Consider the following 16637-nt stretch of genomic DNA (forward strand, 5'->3'; position numbering starts at 1 on the left):
ACAGCCTCATTATAAAGTTGCACCCATTTTTTTTCAGTATTCTTTGATGAATACAAAGATCAATGAACAGCATTTTTTGGAAATAGTTTTTTTTGTGACAATGTAAATGTTTTACTGTAACTTTTGATCAGTTTAATGCATTCTAGCTGAATAAGTGTTAATTTATTTTAAGAAAAACCTTACTGACCTCAAATTTTGAATGGTATATTTTTGTCTTCAAGCTAGCTAGTATTAAGGTTTGCAGCTGGTTGTCTGTGTTTGTGTATATTTGTTTCTTGTTTCCTAAACACTGTAGCATGTCCTGGAAGGGAAAAGCTCAGTGCACTATATCGCCTGGCTGCCTCTTCTCCTGCGGCTTGTGAAAAGCTCTGCAAGCGGGTGGCTTTGATTTCCTCTTGCTGTAAAGCTAAATAGGGAAATTGCTGTCAGATATACAGAATGACTCCAACAAAGTAAAATGTCTCGCCAAGTGCCTGTCTGTGATGATCTTTGTCCTTAAGAGCAGTGAAAAATGAAGCTAATGTATTTATATCTGTGCAACTTCAAAGGGCTGGATCAAGATTTCACATTTGAGTGCTTTCACAAACGAATGCAACGTGACAAATGACAATCATCATCCCTCTGTTTATGCCCATCTGCAGAGATTATGGGTTTCAGGGAGATTAGATTATGGGACAGGATAGTAGATTGTACAGGGATGAGTGGAATAGGAGGGGTGTAGTGTGGTGGGAAATGAAAAAGATGAATGAAATGAGCCATTGATTGAATGAATAAATGGAAGAATTATGATTGGGTATTATACTCTCAGAAAAAAAGGTACAACTGGGATGGTAAACTTTCAAAAGGTACACCCTTAAGGGTACATATTGGTACTTTAGAGGTACATGTTAGAACTCAAAATCTACATATTAGTACCTATATGGTACCGCCCTAGAGACAGGGTGTACAAACCAAAAGACTTTATCCTGTTGAAAATGTTGAAAATTGATTTTCTGATACAAATATTCTGAATATCAAACCTTTTCTTTGCCGGTTGTCATTGGACAAGTATATTTAGTCATATTTTTATATAATGGATGCCTTCTTATTAATGCAGTGTATACCAGGCATCCTGAAACATATTTAAGACTATTAATTTTCCTTTTTTTCCTTTTTTTTCCTTGCCTAGAGGAAGTAATAAGTAGAACAGCTTCCCTCACTCTCCCCATATACTTATTTTGTGTGTTTTTCCATCTGTAAACTGTGTGTGTGTGTGTGTATTGGGATGGGTGGGGGTGTTGGGTACACGTGTTCCTCCACACACAGCAGCAGATTGTTTGTTCTTCGCAGAGATCACAGAGGTGGCATGTAATCTCTCTGCTGTCTGTGAGCCAAACACAACCCTAAATGACTCTTCTTCTTTCATTCTGTCTCTCTTGCTGCAGCCACTAGCAGTACTAAACTGGAGGAGCTACGGTATCTGGATGAACAGAGGAACGCTCCCCAGCGCTCCTCCATGCGTTTACAGTGGCATGGAGCTCATACAGGGGGTCGCAGTCAAGAAACTAAAGGTGCTGCTGACTAACCTCTACAACAGTTGCCAAATTAAATGCAAGCACTACAGTAAATGTTATTAATACTGTACAGTTACCCTGAGAAGACTTCATGAAGCATCATCTAACCTCACATATATGGGAAATTTATAAAGAACAAATAGGGTGTTTGAGCTTGATTTTATATTTTCAATTCAAACAATTCAGGGCATGCACTGATTTGCCTGTGTGAATTACCCCATAATTTACTCACCCTCAAGTCATCCTACTGTAGGTGTACTGTATATGACTTTCTTCTTTAAGACGAATACAATCAGTTAAATTAAAAAATGTTCTGGCTCTTCCAAGCTTTATAATGGCAGTGAATAGTGGTCAAGATATTGAAGTAAAATGTAGTAAAAAGTGCATAAATCCATCATAAAAGTGTTCCACACAGCTCTCATAGGAACAATTGTATTTTTTGGGTGAACTATCCCTTTAACACCTGTTTTGTTTGAATCCTGCAGCTCGTCTCACGCCCTACAAACCAGTGGACATCATGCTCAAACCCCTGCTGTTTGAGGTGCCCAGCGTCTCTATGGATGCAGTGTTTGTGGGTCGTGATTGGCTTTTTCAGCGGCTGGAGGAGGTGCTTATGGGGGGAAGAGATGCCGGTGAGGGTAGAGGGGCTGTCATCATAGGTAATGTCGGTTTCGGAAAGACCGCAGTCATCTCACGGCTGGTGGCTCTCAGCTGTCATGGTGGACGAATGAGACAGATTGCTTCCAACAGCCCTGAAGCTACACCCCAGAGTAAGATATCCCTTTAGGAATTGTTAAACATTTTGTATTTACACACCCTCATGTCAATTCAGTACTATATGAAAAAAATTTAAACTCAGTAAAGTAGAAATTTAAACATGTGCTGGATCACATAGACTTAAGACTTTAGCTGAATGCTTAAACTTAGACTGAGATCTTAAAATGTCAGATTTTAAGAATTGCCGCAATACCTATATTCATTACATTTATGTAAAATAATAGAGGAATTATGTGTGTGTGTGTTGTAGATCGAGGGGCTGATGCTCATCAAACCAATCAGCTGAACCCCCCCTCACAGAGTCCCCTTCACAGCAACAGCTGCCCCCCGACCCCAGACATACACCGGCACAGAGAGGGGGCAGTCAAACGCCTGGCTAGCAAGGTACACACTTTACGCCCATTTGGACAGTGTTAGTTTTCACTGAGATGGTGAAGTTAGAACCATGTGAATAATAAAGAGCGAATTGCAGTGTTTTTCTCTTACAAACTCAACCTTCTTCTAAGAAATCTGATATTGTCTATATCTAGGAATATCTGTAGTTTTTGGTATTTACATTTTTTCACAGCAATTGTCTTCCCTGAATGCCATTACTGAAGTTAAATTACTTGCTGCAATGCTACTGTTCTGTCAGTAAGATGTATATAATAGTTCAGACAAGTTTTGCAAGTTTACTTGAGTTTATTGAACACAATTTATCTTTGGCGGTATGGTTCCTTATGGGGGTTCTTGCTCCCAGAATAATTGAACCTGGAACCATGAATTTAGAAATACATAACAATTAAGACTTTTGATAAAGTCTTTAAAGCAACCAGTGATAATTATGTGGATGTGGCAGTGGGACGTCTATCCTGTAGCCTGGTTATGAAGATGGGTATCTCTCAGCAGTGAGGTCCATACCAACTAAGATTTTGGAAGCCTTAGTGATCTGAAACAAAGAAGACGACAGCCAAAAGGTGCGCAGTAATGTGCTCATGCTTATAATGGGGAGGGAGGGAGGGTTGCGAGCCGTTGAGCATACTTACCGAGCAGTAGTGCCACGTATATATATATGTCCCGTGTCTAATAGTAGAGAGGTGGTGATTGGAGCGATTTGACAGCTGACCGTATCAGCTGTTCACAGCCTTGCCTCCGTTGCCTTTTTTTTTTTTTTTTTTTTTTTTAAGAAATGATGCATTTAACTGATCAAAAGTGACAGTTAAGACATGCATAATGTTACAAAATATTTATATTTCAAATAAATGGTGTTGTTTTCCATTTTTCATTCAGTGGAAAAAGAATATTAAATCAATAAAGAGATTTCCATCTCTGAAGCAGATAGGAATGATCCCTGTAGTTGCTGGTTAGATTTGATCTGCACTTTAATTAATTGCTTCCCTTCATTATGTGAATAATGTTCTAATTATATTACATATAGTATTGTTTTTAATAGGCTTCATGAGATGCATACAAAACACATGAGCTTTAATAACGCCCACTTCTAGTCAATAGACCCTTTTTTTTTTGCAGCAAAATATAAAGATTCCACTGAGCAGCTCTCATGTTTATTTATAAATACACATGATGTATTGTGCGATGTTTTAGATGTGTCATTCCATGACAGAGGCAAACTGCATCCCACATGCATATTCAACACTTTGCCGTGTGCCAGTACATGCGCGTTTTCCGTTTACATCTGGACCTGAACCTTCTCTGTTGAGTCTTCTAGTCACGTCTTTTTAATCAGCCATCTGTCAGTAGAAAGTCGTTTCAGGCCATGATTTCATTCTCACTTCTGTTCAAAAGCTTGGATTCTCTAGTATTTCAGAACGATTTGGGACTCATGATATTCAAACAAATCTTAAAGAGGTTATATCATGAGGAATAAGATTTTCTTCTATCAAGATGAAAGATAAAAGTGCTTTTGAAGAAATTTTCAGAACCTAAAATCTCCTCCCCAGTGGAAGAGCATTTCAGCTAAGCTCCAAAATAGACTCTTGTACCTTCACTGATAATATTCCCCTCTGCTGCAATTGGATCAAGCCACTGTGTGAACTGAACTGAACTGGATCATTCAGATTCATTGAAAATCATTCAGATTATTGTTGTTGAATGGTTCATCAAATTAATAAAAGATTTGATTCAAAAGAGTGATTTATTCATAAAACAGCCATTTCTTCTACCCTCATGATTGCGCCATAAAGATGTTTAGATTTCCAGTGAATATCAATTTCAGTCTGTTCTTCATCAAAGCCATCACATAACTTCATAATATAGCACACAAGTCACATGGACCCGTTTTATGGTACTTTATGGTATTTTCTTTTGTTACCTTGAAGCCTTGACCACAACAGTCTATGATGTGTTTCCAAAAGCATTGTAAGCAAAAGTAGATCATAAGGCCAAAGTTGTCAATTGTGTCTATCTGCTATTTACAGTGCTTTTAGGAAACATAGCCCAGAGCTGTCAGGATAGTTTTTCTCCATTTAATTCCATAGAACCCAAAAGAGTTTAGATGAATTATACCTTTGTACAAATTTTTTTTTGGACCTGCCCAAATCTCCTACTTTCAATGTAATCTGTTTCTTCTGTTGTAGGTGGTGGCCTATCACTATTGTCAGGCTGATAACACATACACATGCCTGGTCCCAGAGTTTGTCCACAGTGTGTCCGCTTTACTGTGCAGAGCTCCTCGCCTCAATGCTTATCGAGAGCTTTTGCTCAGAGAGACACACCTGCAGAGCCTGCTCAGCTTACGCTCCTGCGTCCAGGACCCTGCTGCTGCCTTTCGTAAGGGAGTCCTGGAGCCCCTCACACTTCTACGCAAAGGTGAGACGCATCACATGCTACTGTCATTAATCACACCATCACATAAAAACTAAATATGTTTACTCGGGGGTAATGGGGGGAGAAGAGCGCTCTTGCCTCATTTAATTTGGCCCAGTACGGATGTGAACAGATGGTCCTCAGAAACGGCTTGGATCACAAGGAACGACAGATGAAGGACTTAACAGGAATTTTAGAGAATGAGGCTAGAGCAAATTTCGAGTATGGAAATGAAGACATAAAACTGTCATTTTGAACTCTTGATAGAAAATCTGTGTTCCTGGTTTGTAACATTAGATTAGAGAGACCATCGAGAAAAGTAGAGAAAACAGCCTTTATTTTAATTATGTTGGGTAGAATTAACATTTTGTACTTAAAGACCAGGGTGCAAATATCTCTGATCATAATACATGCATGATTTTGTATTAAAATTAATACATTTTGTCTTTGACAATGGGTTTATTTAGGTGTTGCTTTCTTATATATTGCAGATCATACAAGATTAGTCGGTTTCTGTGTCTCATTAAACTGCACCTTTCACATGTGCTATTTTTTTGTCATGTTTTGATTTGGTAGCTTATTGTGGTGAATATTCCATGTGTGAAAATTAGAGGAAAACTTTAGACATACAAGATAAGCAGTTAAATTGTTCACTGTGATAAACTCAGTGTCACTTGTCAAAAAGTTAATGTAATCTTTGATCAAAATGTGGTTGTTATGGCTGTTTTCAAAGTAGGCTGCTCTAGCTATTAGTTGATTTTAATATAAATTTATAGCCTAACGGCTAATTATGCATTGTTTTAAGCTACTGCTGTACTGTTGCAGCATTACTTTAATTATACCAATATTTAATGTAGTAATTTAATTCTGATTAATGGCCTGGGTGTAATAGATTTTTTTATTGCAGCAATATTAACAAAAAATAATAGATTTCAAAAATAAATATTACTTTAGTATATGTGGAGATACTTTAACTTCAGCATCCATGTTACAGTACAAAAAAAAAGCTTCTCAAAAAGTAGGTATTGGCTATATTTCAGTCTTCTGAACTGAATGCCGAATTGCTTCAGGTTTCCTCTATTCTGGTATTGAATGCACTCATTTCATGATCCAATCAATTGTTGATCAGTAAAACCAGGTCCTGCCCTACTTTTAATTTTCTTGTCAAAGATCTTATTTCACTTCAGAAAGCACCACACTATGGAAGTAATTACGTTTGCAACTTCAAAGGAATAATTCACCCCAAAATTAATATTGTGCCATCATTTATTCACCCTCATGCTGTTCCAAACCTGATTTACTTTCTTCTGTGGAATGCAAAAGCAGATGTTAGGTAGAAAGTTTAATTTACTCTATACAATGAAAGTGAAGCTCCAAATGTGGAATATTTTTCATTTTTATGTGAATTATTCCTTGCAGGTTGAAACTATTTGTCAAATGGCAAGTATTCAAAAATTATGAGAGTGAGAGTTTCACTACAGACTGACAGCACTTTTTCCTACTCATCATATGGTGAAAGAAAGCAGCATGTAGGATTTTATTGTGCTGGGTGTTCTACAATCACCTAGTACATGAATTCAGCAGTACACATTGTTCCTGTTAACTTCAACAAAAGAAAAACCTGAGCAAACCCACGTAATGCCCAACTCTTAACAAACTCAGGGCTTTCATTTGACTTCTAGTTCATCTAACCATGGTGTTTCTGTTGTGTTTTGCAGAGCGGAAGATTCCAGAAGAAGATTACGTCATCCTAGTGGACGGCCTTAATGAGGCAGAGTTCCACAAACCAGACTATGGAGACACCATTGCATCTTTCATCACCAAAATCATCTCTAAATTTCCTATTTGGCTTAAATTGATTGTGACCATCAGGGTCAACCTAGTGGTAAGGATGTTTTTTTTTTTTTTTTTTTTCATAGGCTGCACCCTTAATTTGACTGGACTGTTTTTTTGTTTTTTGGAGGTGGGGGTTGCTGGTAGGTAAGACTACTGAGAAGGTTTAAAATGTTCAGTGTCCTGATGTGCCTTTTGCGATTTGAGTTTTCAGAATGGTTGCGGTGGAGAGTTTTGGATGCTGGTCAGTGGCTAGTGTTGTAGGGTGGGTGTGTGTAATCCATGTCTGATCAGAGCTGGACTCTGGCCTGCAGGAACCAAGCTTATATAAGAGGGGATAAGGGCTGTGATGCAACAGAGCAGATGCTGCGCGTGTCCCTATACACCTTTACACACGTACACGGTCTCTTTTGCTCTCACTCACAACTTCTCAGAGCAGTGACCTAAAAGTGCCAGACAACCCACACAACCAGGCTGCCGGTTTCTATAACATTAATCCTGCAGTTGTTTTGATTGGAAAACATTTTCCGTGATTCCCATACAGATGATGATGAGGATGTGTGGTAAGATAAAAATGAACAGACTTTTGTGGCCCTTTAGTATTCATTAATTTTCCCTCTTGCAGTCATCAAGGGCAGCCAGTTGTCAGTGGTTACAGCACAAAACTGTAATCTTAAAGGAACTATAATTATTCAAAATATAGGAGATTTGGTGGTGGTCGTTACTCTTGTGCTGTGGTGCAGAACAGCCAGTGAAGTTTCATCCCTTAAAATCCCAGCATTTTTTCACATTTAATTGCATGTCTTTCCATTGCAGCAGGCAGAAAGCTGTATTACCGGAATCTGAATTATGCAGGCATTTTCAAAAAAATGGCAATTTTGTGTAGTTTTGTTTGTTTTATAATTTATTGATCAAAGTCATGTGGTGCAACCATCATGATGTCATGAGGACCCCTGCAGACCCCCATGATTGTGTGTCAAGCCATTTTAGACATATCAGATAATTTGACCTTTTTAATCACATGGGAAGTTTAGTTCAGATTGTAAAATGTCATGTGGTGTGACTCCCAAAAAACTTAAATTAACAATTTGTGATGTTCATATTTAAAACAAACCCTTGAAAAATACAGTACCGATCAAAAGTTTGGAATAATTGAGATTTTCTAAATGTTTTTGAAAGAAGCTCACCAAGGCTGTATTTATCTGGTCAAAAATACAGTGAAAACAGTAATATTAGGGGCTTTCACACCGGAAGAACCTTTCATAGTTCCTAGAACTATTGGCGGAAGAACCCGCTTTTTGGCATGCTCGCACCACTGTAACTAGGTTTAACTGTAAACCGTTTTAGTTCTAGGAACTCCATTTGGAGGAACTAAATTAGCTCCTACTTCAGAGTAGGGTCTAAAAGAGTTCTAGAGGAACTGCCAGTGATGTACTGTAAGTGTACTCTGATTGGCCAAATGCATATGAAAACAGTGTTTCTTTTCTCAGCCTCTATGTAACGCTTCAAGTTGTCATAAAGGAGATTTCGCCTCTTAGCCCAACTTTTTGCTCTTTCAGTTGCATAAATTGTGGATTTACATTCCATCTCTGTTATCACGAAACCCAAAACACAACAAAAACAGCTCTGATCATGCTGTTCTCCATTCACCGGTTGTTGACGTATGTAAAAACCGTGCATAAAGACGACTCTGTCGGCTGCTACAAAGTTCCTGCTGCTTGTTCCGAATGCAACCAGGAAAATGGCCCGAGGGAGAAATTGGTTCTCGAGGAACCACCCTGCTGGCTCGTTCCTAGAACTACGGTGCTAAAGCCCCTATTGTGAAATATTACAGTTTTGATTAAACTTTATTGTCCTCAAGGGCAATTCTTTGTGTAGACAGCAGTATACACATACATATAACAATACAACACAGAAATTACAATAAATCATTTAAAAACCTAATTGCAGCAGGTATAAATGAATTTCTATATCTATTAGATTTACACAAGGGGAGTTTAAATCTCCGTCCTGAAGGAAGTAGTTGAAGATCAACACACAATGGATGAGTGACATCGGAAAGGACTAACTGGCCCTTCCTAGTCGTCCTATGCTCATAAATTTGTGTAATAGTCCTTAATTCGATCCCCACTATCTTACTGCACATTATAACTATGCTTGACAACTTCCTCCTATTCTTAACATTAAGATTACCATACAGTACCAACAAATAATAGAAAAACTTAAAACCGCTTCAATAAAACAAGTATAAAACATTTTCATGAAAGAAACATCCATGTTAAAGGATCAAAGTTTCCTTAGAAAATACATACGCTGAAGAGCTTTTCCTCTAATAATATCAGTTTTGCCTCAAAATGTAATTTATCATCAAGTACAGTCCCTAAATATTTGTACTGGGTAACCACTTCTACCTAATGTCCCTTTATGGCAAAAGGCAACACAGGTACAGAGCTCTTCTTACGGAAATCAATGAACATCTCTTTTGTTTTCGAAGCATTAATATTTAAAAATGAAGCATCACACCATTGGATAAAATGATCTGTCACTGGACCAGAATCTGATTCAAACTCATTAAGAAGAGACACAATCATGGAGTCATCCGCAAATTTAACAATGTGTCTCCCATTAAAAATACTACGACAATCGTCAGTATATAAAGAAAACAAAAGAGGGGACAAAACGCAACCCTGTGGGGTACCTGTGGAAGACAATAATACATTCGACAACACTCCATTGACACGCACTCTTTGTGATCTATTGGTTAAAAAAATCCACCAACCAACGCACAATGTTTAAATCTAAATGAAAATTATCTCTCAATTTCTTTGCCAAGATAAAAGGCTGAACACAATTAAAAGCAGAAGAAAAATCAATAAATAGCAAACGTACATGATTCTTTTTTCCTTCCAAATGTCTTAAAATCATATTCAGTAGGGTACAAGTGGCGTCATCAACTCCTACCAGATCTATATGCAAACTGCATAGGGTCAAGTGCTGACTGTGTTGAGGCTAAAATCTCCTTCTTTATTATTTTTTCTAAAGATTTCATAACCAAAGAGGTTAATGCAACAGGCCTATAATCTTTAAAGACAAGGAGAATTTCTTTTTTTCGCAATTGGCATCACAATGGCATCTTTCCATAGACGAGGGACTTTAGAAAGTTTTAATGATTCATTAAAAATAAATGAATAAATCCCTGAAAGCTGCTCTGCACAATTCCTCAACAGCCTACCACCAATATGATCAGGGCCGGGACTTTTCCCAACCTTAACCTGACCAAAACAACTACGTACATCAGCCTTATTAATTTGAAATTTAACAGTAGTATTCTGAGTCACTGAATTCCCACAATAATCAGATAAATCTTTTGAAAAGTCATTATTATCAAAACGTGTGTAAAAGGAGTTAAAATCATCAGCTAATTCATGATCAGATTTCCCTCCTAAAGTAATACATTTATTCTTTATTCTGTTTAATTCCAATTATAGACTTTACTCCATCCCAGGCTACATGAGACTTCCCATTTGTAAACAGTTTCTATCTTTTCCTTGTACCGTAATTTTGCTAATTTCACCTCATTTCTAACTAGTTTGTTAGCCTCGTACTGAATACTATCACCTTGTTTAAAATAAATATTCCTTCGATTAATCGAGTTTAGAAAAAACATTTTCTAATTTTATGTTTTAAAATTAAATGTATTCCTGTTTTTGCTGCTTAATGTTTTTGTGGAAACCATGCTGCAGCAAAAACTGTTTTTAATATTGATTATATTAAGAAATGTTTCTTGAGCTCCATATCGGCATATTCGAATGATTTCTGAACAATCATGTGACCCTGAAGACTGGAGTAATGACTGTTGAAAACAGCTCTGCCATCAGAGTAATAAATGACACTTAATAAATGACACAAGTAGAAGAGACTTCTTTCTAAATGTAAAAATTTGTAGTGTATATTCTTTTAAAGGTTTTAAAATTTTCTTAAAGGTATAAAAGTTTATCAAAATCATATGAACATATCAACATAAATACAAAGAGTACATTTTCAAGAACTTTATTTTTATAACTCTTTGCATTGGCTTTTTTGTTGATCATCACAGGAAGTCACCAGTCTCCTTCCTTTTCCCATCATCTCTATGGATGACTTCCATGACAACAAGGATATAACCTCTGACCTCAACTCCTATATCCAGCACCGTATAGACCACAGCCCTGATATCCTCAGCAACATTGCCATCAGTGGCAAAGCTGACCCGGCAAACATCTCTAAACTCAGCGCCCACCTGGTTGCCCGAAGCCAAGGCTCATATCTTTATTTAAAATTAACCCTCGATCTGTTTGAAAAGGGTCACCTGGTCATTAAAAGCTCCAGCTATAAGGTTATACCTGTGTCTCTGTCTGAGCTCTACCTGCTGCAGTGCAACATGAAATTCCCATCGGCCTCAGCATTTGAAAGAGTATTGCCACTGCTAAATGTGGCTCTGGCATCTTTGCACCCTCTAACGGATGAACAGCTCTTCCGGGCACTAAACGCCGGGTCCATGAGAGGAGAGCTGGAATGGGAGGACTTCCAACAGCGCATGGACGCTCTTTCCTGCTTTCTGATTGGCCGTCGAGACAGAACACGCATGTTCTGCCACCCCTCCTTTAGGGAGTGGCTTGTATGGAGGGCAGATGGCGAGAGCACTGACTTTTTCTGCGACCCAAGGTAAGCATTGATGACATTTTGTCTGACACTATTAGTTCAGTTTGGAGTTGTTGGTGCTTGTTAAAGCAAGGATGAAGTTGCTAAGGTGTTAACAGTAGTTGTAGCGCATTGCCATCTTCGCATTGCCAGTTTCCAGAAATTGCATAGAAATGCAGTAGATCTCCAGTAGGAACACCCACTCCTTTTTCTGGAAATCTACCTTTCTCCAGAGTTCAGTTGCAACTCTACTACAACGTACCTGTTTGTAACTATCAAGTGTTCTTGAAGGTCATAACTAGCTTGACCAACCTTAGTTCACCCAATAATGAAAATTTTGTCGTCATCTCCATAGTATTCTTCCATAGCAGACACCCACAGTTGTCTTTTTCATACTATGGAAGTCATTGGGGACCAGCAACTGTTTGGTTACCCACATTCTTTCAAATGTCATCTTTTGTGTTCATCAGAAGAAAGAAATAAGGGGCTTTCACACTGGGTAGTTATAGGAACTAGCAACCTAAAAGATTTTTTCTTTAGGGCAATTTTCCTGGTTGCATTTTCACAGGCAGTAGAAACTTTGAAGTGACATAAACCATCTGACAGCATTGTCATTTAGGGCCTGGGACACACCAAGCTGACGGTTGGCCATTGGGCAATGTCGGGTGGTTTTTGAGAGTTTGTCAGGTTTATTTTTATTTTTTGGTGTATTCCACACCATTGGCTCTAGTCGCTTCTATTCAGCCGATTCTGGATGTCGAATAGGCAATGGAGTCTGTCGGCAAGAAAGAACTCTGATTGGCTTTTTAGTTTAGCAAATGAGTGCACAAGAAAAAACTGAACTGCAAACGGAATAAAGATTAAATGCACAGACACTTGTTATTCTTGTCACCTCATTTTGACCATAGGATTATTATAATAATGCCATGGCTTTATGGAATCAAGATGTCGAAGATCAGCTAATCAACGATACAGAAAAGCCGCCACTGGTGCCTATACTTGCTTTGTATATCCACTGTTCTCGCTCTTTCAGTTTCCCTGTTTGAATGCCGAATACAGAATACAGTTCTGTTGTCTCCCGCAAGTGAAGTACATGCTAATTGGCCATTGGCTGTAGTCTCTGTTCTAGTGCAAGTTTTTTTTGCCTCAACACAGGCAATGCAAGGCAATGGCACAGTTGGCTTTCCTCAGTGCTAGTTCTTTGGCATTGGCTTGGCGTGTCCCTGTCCCTTAGCGCAGAATTCAAAAACGTCAACAACTAGTGGATTGAGGATGGAGACGTGCCTGGACTTTGGCATCAGCCTATCTTGTTGCTCTTTTCTATGCTCATGGAGTTACTTTGTGTATATTTAAACTCTGTGTTTATAAGGCTTTTTAAAAATGGCAGGTATCTGTTTCGTATTGCATGCCTTTAGCTAATCGCTTACATCGATGGTAGTTCCTATTGTGCTGCTATCAACGGCTCAAGCCTCCGTTACTAGGTTTAAAATTATGTTTTGGAATTAGCAATGGAGGCGTTGAATAAGATGTGGAAGAAATTAATCCTACTCACAATACCGTTTTAAGTACAACAACAGGACAAATGCCTTGAAATATATCATCTGATCTACAGTTTGTCTTGAGGTGTGGTAATCATAGTATAAGCAGAATAATTGACTACGTTCCATTGAATTAATAAAAAAATTATGCACACCCACCATGGTGTAATGGCTCATGCCACCAAAACTTCTCAAAACATCTTGGAACGTTAATAACCAATGGGCTACAGCTGATATACCTTAGCAATCACAAGTATTTGTACAGGTCAGCCATCTTTTATATGTAATTCTTGGGTTTGTTAATTGAGTTCAGAAAGGGGGTAACTAAAATGAATTTGTTTGTGTGTGGCCTTTGAACATGAAATTACTCGTGTAGTTCTCTTTCATTTTGTAGACACTTCAATTATCTCTCCATCTAAACACACACACATTACTCAGTGTTCTCATTTAGAAAGGCATTATCACTGTTATAAACTGAAGAGTGACCCACTTAACACAGATCAAACATGGACTCATAAAAATAAAAGTTCATGGACTGTGATTCAGAGAGAGAAAAAAACATTGCTGTGTATAAGGACAACATTAAGCATCTGTAGGGCCATTTAGACCAGGGCTGTAACCATCAGAGGCTTTGAGAGGGACAAGTCCCTCCTCAATATTTGATATTTTTGATGCTGCTCTTTTGTTATGACAAAGTTTTAAGTAAAATTTTTATACTGCCCTGCCTCAGCAGTCAAACAAATGTCCAAATGACTGAGATGGCCAATAAAATCAAAGATGGTGGGCTTTAATTTTCACAGATGCCAAACATGAATTACAGCGTGATGCTTCAGTTTTTAACAGTGAAAGAGTGCAAGCTGATACGACATAAGTAGCTGATCATATAATAGACATTTTAAATAACCAACAGTATTATCCAGTGATCCAAACTACTAATTTCACATTCTTGATGAAAATATTGGCTAAATCATTTACACTATTCATGTAATTCTTAAATTGATGTGACAAGACGGAACATTTTGATGTTTTGAATTTTCACATAATTACCTTACAGATAAGAGTGAATAAAAATGTTATTTGCAATTAATTAAAATCGAAAAGAAAAAAATCATTCTTGTTCTTTCACCGTTCTTCTCATTCTTTATTCTCTTGAAGTAAAATCCTCTATTCACATAATTCCTTCAAATAAAAATACCATTAAAAATTCCCCTTAAATATTCAAGACATGGTTACTGCATTGACGTAGACTGTGTTAATCAGAGTAAAGGGAAATATGTCCATCTTCAAAAGGAACCATTCTCTACTCGAGACCTTTCAAGAGAGGCGCTTTTATGATGAATCAGGATGATGGTGTTCCTTATGATGGTGATTTCTCATGAATTGTTATTGATGTGTGGTGTACAGAAGTGGCCACGCTCTGATGGCCTTCATGCTTTCACGTCAAGAAGGAAAACTCAACCGCCAGCAAACTATGGAGCTTGGCCACCACATTCTTAAAGCTCACATATTCAAGGTAGGAAACTCAGATGCTCAAAATCCTTTTCTGTTAGAGTGATGGGACCTGTGTTTTAACTCTTCCTGCTTCTCCTTCTCTGTCCTCAGGGTCACGGTAAGAGAACTGGGGTTTCGTCAAGTATTCTGCAACCCTTGTGGATCAGCTACAGTACAGACAGCCTCTCTGCAGCTCTTTCCTCCCTCAGAAACCTCTACACACCCAATGTCAAGGTTTGAGGATATGCACACACAAAAAACAAACACATACTCGTCCTCAATGTGACCATCGTTTAAAAAAAGCAGCGTCAATCTTGAGTAAAGAATAAAAATGAACAACTGCGTTGCACTTCTGAATTGTAGAACACAGCTCCAACAATTACCGTGGCTGATGCATTCAACCGCACAAGAAGAGCTATAGCCTTACAGAGTTCTGAGTCATCCACAATGAACGAGATTTCATAAGTCACATAGAACTGAGGCTTACTGAAAAATGCCTTACGTAATGACTACCTTTATTTATTAAATCTGTTATATGTTAATTGCAGTCTAGACTCCACTCTCCCTGTAATTTCCTCTCCTACGGAGTTTTAATGAAACGAGCATCACTCTGAGTCCGTGTGTGCATGCCAGCGTCCTTGACAGCCATTTGGCTGGAGAGCTGCTCATTAATTCCTGCTGTTTGTATAAATAAATGTGATTCTGCATCTTTTTAATGTGTTCTTGTTTCATCCAGCATCTTAATCAAGTTTGCATTACCACACTGCTCGTGTCCACGAAAAAGAAATTTGCCAGGTTGCGTTCATTTCACCCCAACTGGTGACTATGAATTCATGCAGGAGCGTAACGCACTTAGTAACAAAAAAAACACAACCCTCAAATAAAAATATCTATTTTTAAGTATAAAACTTTGAATAATTAATAATTATTGCAATGTCTTTATATCCCTTTATATACTCGATATGAATTATCGAAGTTAGAACATACACTATTAATGCATTTACTGTTGCTATTCCAGAATATTAAGAATATTAGACCTTAACTGCATCTAATCTTTTTAGCTTTTGACAGCGCATTTTGATAATCAGAGGCTGTTCTTTGAAATCATTCATACCTGGCGTCCTTCATTACCTAGTGTAGACTGAGACTGAGTAAAGTCATTTTCACAAAAGGTTCAATTTTTTTATTTTGTAACATTTTGGATGGATTCCCCCAACCACCCATTCACAAAATGAAGATGTATGTGTGTATTATATGCCAATTTTGTGGTTTAGTTTTGTAATTAAAAATGACAAATCCTTACAGAGCAAATTAAAGTGAATATTTAAATCCTGGGCAGGAAACTGTGGTAGAGGGATTGGGATTGAGTCCATATATTGAAAAAAATTATTTATGCTAGATAGCTATTGATTTAACTGTACAGTCGTGGCCAAAAGTTTTGAGAATTACATAAATATTGGAAATTGGAAAAGTTGCTGCTTAAGTTTTTATAATAGCAATTTGCATATACTCCAGAATGTTATGAAGAGTGATCAGATGAATTGCATAGTCCTTCTTTGCCATGAAAATTAACTTAATCCCAAAAAAACCTTTCCATTGCATTTCATTGCTGTCATTAAAGGACCTGCTGAGATCATTTCAGTAATCGTCTTGTTAACTCAGGTGAGAATGTTGACGAGCACAAGGCTGGAGATCATTATGTCAGGCTGATTGGGTTAGAATGGCAGACTTGACATGTTAAAAGGAGGGTGATGCTTGAAATCATTGTTCTTCCATTGTTAACCATGGTGACCTGCAAAGAAACGCATGCAGACATCATTGCGTTGCATAAAAATGGCTTCACAGGCAAGGATATTGTGGCTACTAAGATTGCACCTAAATCAACAATTTATAGGATCATCAAGAACTTCAAGGAAAGAGGTTCAATTCTTGTAAAGAAGGCTTCAGGCCGTCCAAGAAA

The 16637-nt window shown here is 37.8% G+C and overlaps 1 protein-coding gene across 3 annotated transcripts in view; it reads left to right on the forward strand.

The window, feature by feature from the left end:
* The window catches only part of LOC132161435 (protein TANC1-like), a 92905-nt gene that overhangs the window by 62520 nt on the left and 13748 nt on the right, over positions 1-16637 (forward strand). For all 3 annotated transcript variants that reach the window (XM_059571488.1, XM_059571489.1, XM_059571490.1), the window contains exons 8-15: positions 1425-1550; positions 2039-2323; positions 2581-2714; positions 4907-5138; positions 6854-7020; positions 11065-11672; positions 14591-14699; positions 14789-14911. In XM_059571488.1, coding sequence (XP_059427471.1) covers positions 1425-1550; positions 2039-2323; positions 2581-2714; positions 4907-5138; positions 6854-7020; positions 11065-11672; positions 14591-14699; positions 14789-14911 — 1784 coding nt within the window. The remainder of the gene's footprint in view (positions 1-1424; positions 1551-2038; positions 2324-2580; positions 2715-4906; positions 5139-6853; positions 7021-11064; positions 11673-14590; positions 14700-14788; positions 14912-16637) is intronic.

This window comes from Carassius carassius, chromosome 17 (assembly GCF_963082965.1).
Source record: "Carassius carassius chromosome 17, fCarCar2.1, whole genome shotgun sequence".
Taxonomy (NCBI): domain Eukaryota; kingdom Metazoa; phylum Chordata; class Actinopteri; order Cypriniformes; family Cyprinidae; genus Carassius; species Carassius carassius.